Source organism: Leiobunum rupestre, chromosome 3, assembly GCF_980474605.1.
Source record: "Leiobunum rupestre chromosome 3, qqLeiRupe1.1.hap1, whole genome shotgun sequence".
Taxonomy (NCBI): domain Eukaryota; kingdom Metazoa; phylum Arthropoda; class Arachnida; order Opiliones; family Sclerosomatidae; genus Leiobunum; species Leiobunum rupestre.
In genome coordinates, this window is record NC_143386.1 from 65,696,142 (window position 1) to 65,703,602 (window position 7,461).

A 7,461-nucleotide genomic window follows, 5' to 3' on the forward strand; every position below is an offset into this window, starting at 1 on the left:
CAGTGAAGGAGTGGAAATGTAAGCGCGCGCGGAGTTTCGAGCGAAATTCCAAACAACGGGAGAGAACGGTGTCGACAATATCTTGGTAAAGTTTAATCACGTGAGACCAGCGTCATCGTATTAGTAGTAGCGTAAGACTATCAAGATCCCCTAAGTTTGAAACTAAAGGTATTTTAACATTACGCTAATGACTAGACAAACTGACATCATGAATCCGCCTGCCGGTTAAAATCTTAAACTTGTGCAGAAATCCCCCAATGCATGCTACCAGAAACTACTTCTTAGATGGCAAGAAGCTTAAGGGGGGGGGGAAGGGAGGGGATAGAAGTGATTTTCTCTTTTTATCCACCAGGTAGCGTAGATCCTAATTTTGGTTTATCTCGCGCTTGTCTAGTGCTGGATACATGAACCCTTATGCGCAATTCAAACTTAGGGGTCTTGACAGTCTTATGTTAGTAGAGATTCGTTTCTTTTACGTGACAAGAGTTTACCAAGAAACCACCTTTCCTGAATCTACCCCCTTTTTCCCATAGAGGGAGTTATAGCTGAATGTACGGGAATGACGTGACTTAGGCTAGAGCACGACGTGAAGTATTGATGCCGTGAATAAACGAAAGGTGGCCCCATATTTAGAATTATTTTTCCATTTGCCGCAGTAAAAGAGGGGGGGGGAAAGGTATGACATAGACTAGTTTGGGACACCTAGCTACACTTCATTTAGTAGAGATAGCTATCTCTGTTGAACATACTTATATTTTTAAACCATGTACACACCAACGAGGGTGGATAGGGTCATGACGCTCGCGGAAGAAGCACGACAACCACCCGATAGCAGTGGCGGACTGGCCATAGAGTGAACCTGCCTGATGGAAAGTGGGCCCCATGGACCGTTCATGAAGTGAGCCCCTTAAACATGATAGTTTTAGTTGTTAATGCTGGGGCCCTTTGTCTCCTGGCAACCAAATATATTAGAGCTACTGTCCGATAGAGTGGGTGGTCATCCTCAGCAGTCTTTGCCCCCCAGACAGTGGCGTAGATAACGCCCCTGCAGACCCCGCAAAGTGGGGTCCCCGGCGTCATGCGTTCGTTACTGGAACAAAATATTTTGTTTAATTAATTTACAATGAGTCATCGAGATCGTGATTCTGTTCGAACTTGGGAGTGGGAGCTCGAAGTTCGGAGTGCGAGCTCCATACTACCAGGAAACTATATAGATATACTCTTGGAATGTTCAAGGTTCTATTGGCACGGTGTTACGAAAGCGCATCGAGAAAAAGGCGGGATTTAAATGACGTCGAGTGTAAGAAGTGACACATTTTATATTTATTGGCTGTAGATTTGCCGCGAAAATAATGCGTCACCCTGGTAGCAAATAGGTGAGCTTTAATTACTTACACTATGTAGTAATTAAGCATATACAAAAACTCTACACTCGCCACATTCCCGGAGTATACCCGTAATGGAATATTATATGAACCTATTTTTTAAAAAGAGGATCCAAAGGACATTGTTACATTATTTTTTAGCGTGCGGCGATGATATTGCAGTGTAGTTTTTTAGAATAAAACAGCGGAAACAAACGCGATTTATTTTAGGGTGAAAGCCACGCGTTCTAGAAATTTGATGAGATATTTTCTGTTACTGTCTTTCGCTGTATTGTACTGAGAGCGGTCAGAAGAGACATCGATCTTTCGAAAATACTAGAATTTCAAGGTACTTATATAAGACTTACTTAAGAAACCATGATTGTATGTTCCATACTAATACTGTTCTTTCTCTACGGAAAGCGTGGGAAGTAATACGGAAGTATCAAGTGGACATTCCACTCCACCCTGGTTCGAGAAAGGTAAAAGGAACTGTATTTCTTACGGGGTTAAATTTATATTCTAAAATAATTTAAAAATGCACTATTGTTGGTTCATAAGTATCGAAATTAATGTGAATATTATTACTAGCGACTGTTTATTAATTTAACGGGATCGGACCGAAAATGAGGAGATTACAATCCAATGTTAAAAGTTTCCTAACCCGCGCGTTAAATGTTCGTCGTCGTTACTCGACATTTATTTGATTCAAATCAGTGATGGGCACTTCTTATAGCGAACCGCTCAGCTCGACAAGCGTTCGTGGTCTCTCGCGTGGTAACCGCTCACGCTCTCAAAAAGTTGAGAGCCGGAATAGGCACTCGTGGATTTCCCTTCAATTATGAGAGCGGGAATAGACCAGGGGTTCAGGGGGAACGTGCCCCCCCCCCCAAATTTATGGTTGTATGAATATTTTTTACACAATTGTCTGCCCCCCCTGCATTAAAGTCCTTGCTACGCCACTGGAATACATGGATTTTAGCTCATTTTTGAGAGCTTAAAACTATATTTTGACGCAAAATGTTGCTCAAAGCTGAAAAACCTCTCCAATGAGAGAAGCGTTGTCCATCACTGATTTGTCGTGAGTGTCAGGTAGAAAAGAGATGACAAAGATAATGAATCATTTTGGGTATTTCAATTATATATACATTCACTAAAATATAGATCAAAAGTAACGTTATATCTTAACATTTATTAATATAGCTACATGAGCTAAATAAATCCAGAATTGTAACGAGTGTTTATTACTAAAGACTTTCTGCTAATGTAAAATTAGGCTTAGGTTGTAGTCTTTTCTAATTTGGGTTTTATAAGTAAAACGTTGGTAAATACCGTAAATATGGAGAATTTGAGCGACGAATCGATGGACTTCTCTAATTTAATTTCCGGAAGTGCGTCATAATTATCTGATGAAACTGGTTTAGAACATTCCATAGATCTTTAAAATAGACCTCTTTCACCAAAACTTGGATTTGGTCTGAAACTAAATTGAAAGCTTCCGCTATTTTTAATACTTGGTGTATCACTAGTTGGTTTCTGACGTAGTTCCGTAAACAAGCCAAACGTTCACGTTCAATTTGGACAAAATGTTACCTTTGTTGTTAAGTATTGTCTGTAGATTAAATTAAAATATGGCTGAAGATTTTTCATGGCCCGTAGTCTTAATTAGTTGTATATTCATAATCGAAAATTTTAGCGTTTTTATAGCCGCGAATAATAACCAACATATGTAACGATTAATCGAAAATTTGGGGGTTAATTTATCTGTTGTAGTTAAAACTAATATTAAAATTATTTTCGATTAGTTAATATTTCAACCCAATTTGGTGGTAGTAAGAAACATAATATTTTATATTTTATATTTTATAGTTGTCTGAAATTATCATGTCCATGAAACAAACGATATTTGAATGCTCGAAATGCCACGTCAAAAGGGGATCTATTCAAAAGTATTTAAGCCACATTAGAAACCTTCACAATACAGAACCAAATATTAGAATTCAGTGTTGTTTCTCTTGTCCAAACGTTTATAAGACGTATTCAGGACTAAAAACGCACATTTATAGAAATCACATTAACGAATTTAAATCCAAAGGCGTTAAGATTATAAAAAGATACTCTAATTTGAAACCGGAACAAGCAGTGGTTGAATCTTTGCCTAATAATACTGATAATGACAGCAGCCCAGAAAAGTACCATCCTTTACCCGATGAACAGATTTACAATAATTCAGTTACTTCTTTAGATCGGTTAAACAATAATGCGGTTCGGTTTCTTCTACAAATACGAGAGGTGCATAAACTGCCAACTTCAGTTGCGCAACAAATTTCCACTGGATTGGCGAGTCTTATATCAGAAGTCATGGAAATAAAAACTAGCAGCTCTGCTGACTCCAATTCGATTGACATTATGGATAGTTTTAACAATGTAGTTAAAAGTCCCGAAGCATTACAGAAATATTGCGTGTCAAATTTCCATATGGTAGAACCAATTGAGTATAACCTGAAAGTTTCAATTGGTATAGGACGTTTGCCGAAATGTAGTACTTATCAATACGTACCAATTTTAGCTCAATTAAAGTTATTACTAAGTAAAACTGACATCTGGAACGAAGTGATGCGTTTTGGTAATATTGAAAAAGAACTTAACGAACCAAAGGCTTATCTATCAGATATAAAAGATGGCTCTAATTTTAAAAATCATTGGCTTTTTTCAAAGAAAAAACACGCACTTCAAATACATTTATATACCGATGAAATAGAGGTATCAAATCCACTTGGCGCTAAAAGAGGTGTACATAAACTAAGTATGACGTACATGATGCTTGGTAACATTAGCTCTAAATATAGAAGCAAACTTTCGAGTATCTATTTAGTAATAGCGGCTTTAGATACTTCCATTCAACAACATGGTTATGATAAAGTTTACCAGCCTTTGTTAGATGATCTTAAGATACTTGAAACCGAAGGTATTATAGTTTCTAATGGCCCACAAACCAAAACATTTTATGGAACTGTTTTAACTATAGCCGGAGATAATTTATCGAGCCACGCTCTAGCTGGTCTTATGAAATCATTTTCGAAGGGCCGTGTATGTAGATTTTGCATGGCTTCACATGAAGAAATAAGTAGGAAATTTAAAGAACGTCAATATGTTTTGAGACGTGAAGATATTATCGATTACCATGTGGAAAATGTTGAGAAAAATTGCCTAAACGCTACAGTTTATGGAGTCAAAAAACGCTGCTGTTTTAAGCAACTAACCAATTTTAAAGTTTCTCAATCATTTCCCCCCGATTGCATGCACGATTTCTTTGAGGGTATTGCACCCAGATTTATCCGTGCTCTTTTTCAACATTTAGTGAACGAAGGCTCACTAACATTAGAAATTATAAATCAGAGAATAACATCTTTTAAATATGGTCCTATAACCAAATCTAAGATACCAAGTATTATATCTGAGAGTGTTATTCAAGGCAAATCAAATATTAGTGGTTCAGCATCACAGAAGCAATGCTTATTTCAACTTTTACCATTGTTATATGGTGATTTAGTGGATGAGGGTAGTGAAATATGGGAATGCCTTCTATTACTAAGTGAGATCTGCGAAATAATATGCGCTCCTGTTATTGAAAGAGATTGGCTCCCTCATCTCGATAGAATAATAGAAGATTTTCTTTTACTTGCCTCGGAGCTCAAGCTAAATATATTTATCCCGAAATTACACTACCTCATTCATTATCCAAGATTGATATTAGAATTTGGTCCCGTTATAAAATTATGGTGTATGCGTTATGAAGCGAAACACCAATATTTTAAAGAAATAATAAAGCGTTGTAGAAATTACAAAAATGTTCCCAAAACTGCAGCCAAACGACATCAGTTCCTTCAGGCTTACGAGCTTAGTGGATCTAATGGGTTAACTCCAGATTCGATTGATAGTGGGAACTCAATTAAACTTAAGACGACGCAGTTGCCCGAAGCACTTAACTCTGCAATAAAATTATATATGCATTACCAATATCCATTAAAACCAGTTGAAGCTCTTTATCAATCGCGTACTCTTGATGTTAAGGATATTGAATACCAAAAGGACACCGTCATAGTGTTGGACCTACTTCACGCTGAAGATATACCATTATTCTTTAAAATAACAAACATAATACAATGCTCTAATGTATGGCTACTCTGTGGAAGGATATATATTTCAGTGAAGTTTAATAGGTTATATAACTCTTTCGAAGTGTGTGAGGATGAATGGAAAATTCTACTACCTGGGGAAGAACAAAATGGCTATTGCGCACTTGAAATGTACCAAAAGGATGGCACATTATACATTCCACTGCGGCACACCCTGAGTAAATGGACTAGAATGTAAATTTCAGTGTCTGTAGAAATACTTCAATGAATAGTAAAGTTACTTTAACAAATTTAATTCAATCTTGTCGTAAATATATTTTACCATGTGCAAAAGATTTCTAGTTCACATCTATTTAAAAAGGTTCAGTTTAATACAAGATGTTATAATTATTTAGTAATAATAATAATAATAATCATTTACTGCTTATAACCCGCATCGCCGGGAGGGTTGTGGCTAGCCCTGCCACAGCTAACCCTAGCGTCCATACACTACCTATTGAATTAAAACCTCGGAAAGTTTTGATGGAAAGGGGGAATCGAAGTACTCTGAGAAAACCCCTTTAACGGACGGGGAGATAACTTGCAAACTCAACGCGGGAATATTTCCCAGATGTGCACCCATAGTGCCACAAGTTGGGATCGAACCCGGACTTCTCTCGATGCGAGGCAATAGTTCTAACCACTCCGCCACCCGGCTGAAAATAACGTTATTCACTAAAGGTACAATCAAAAGGTTTCGATCTTTCAATATTTATTATTAAGACAATGGTTCTAAGTATAAAAGGCTTTAACTGAGTCTATTGATGTAGCATCTATAAGACATACCACCTGTTTAAATGTAATATTTCCGATTATGATATAACATTTATTAATATTTCAGATAAATACTCAAGTAACTGATTTTATCTATTGTAGATGCCAGAATATCACGTTTCTTATATGGAATCCAAAAAAATTTTAAAATTACCAGAGGACTCCAACTATGATGACCTATTACAAAGAATTTCTGATACATTTAAAATATCTCCAAATAGTGTTTTGCTACAAGTTTTCAGTGCCAAATATGAAGATTGGATAGATTTAGAGAATGAAATGCCCAACGACGAATCTCGAATTAAAGCTACCATGGTTACGAATATAATAGAGACGCAACAGAAGGGTAGCGCGGATGAAGCAAACCCAACAACTGAAACTTCCAGGTGAGTTAAAATAAATACCATTGGCACAATAAAACAATTTTATTTTTAATATTTTAAGCTCAACTGAAATAGGAGAGGCCACTTTCCCAATGGTATATAGAGTTCCAAGGTTTTCCCCTGATATTGAAGAAATGCTGAGACTGAAAAATGATGAGGTGTTATTGCAAAGGAACAGAAACCGAATATCTAAGGCGTTATTCGAAGACTTATGCAGATTTGGAAAGTAATATAACAATTTATTGTATAACGGAATTTTTATTTTGGTAGCTCTTTTAATTCAACTGCTTAAGTAGGTATCCATCTAGAGATCAATACCAAACTGCGGTGAGAGGGCTTGTTCGAAAACACACGATTGTGAGTGACCGTGATGAGGAGGGAAACCCTCGGAAGAGTTCTGGAGCATATGTATATCTGCTATATTTGTGAATAAACTAAATTATGATTTCTAATTGTTTAATAAAATGTACAGATTACATGGTGGGCTGCATTAAAAAACCAGTTTAAGCAGTATCGTAAACCACTCTCGGGAGATAAAGAAGTGGATCAAGCTAAAGTGAAACATGGTTCAGTTGTACAAAAAAAGAGAAAATGTTCCAGAGATGAACCTTCAGCTGCAGATGATCCAACGGAGAGCTCTATAGAAGTGAAGAAAAAGCAACGAGGGGTTAGGAATTTTTCTAGTTAATATTTAAGTTAATGATATGATCTTTCATAAATATAGTCAATAGTAAGATGCTAAGTGGTTTTTTCACCAAGTTG

The 7,461-nt window shown here is 36.6% G+C and overlaps 1 protein-coding gene and 1 long non-coding RNA gene across 2 annotated transcripts; both read left to right on the forward strand.

Annotated features, from left to right (window-relative positions):
• Positions 1-3,248: 3,248 nt before the first annotated feature.
• On the forward strand, positions 3,249-5,741 carry LOC149954387 (uncharacterized). The gene has a single exon (XM_090169882.1). It carries the CDS (start codon positions 3,249-3,251, stop codon positions 5,739-5,741), a length of 2,493 nt encoding a protein of 830 aa, XP_090026008.1.
• A 1,103-nt stretch (positions 5,742-6,844) lies between these two features.
• Positions 6,845-7,249, forward strand: LOC149954388 (uncharacterized). The gene is made up of 3 exons (XR_016479910.1): positions 6,845-6,925; positions 6,996-7,107; positions 7,172-7,249. It is a non-coding gene; the product is annotated as an uncharacterized LOC149954388 (long non-coding RNA).
• Positions 7,250-7,461: the final 212 nt, after the last annotated feature.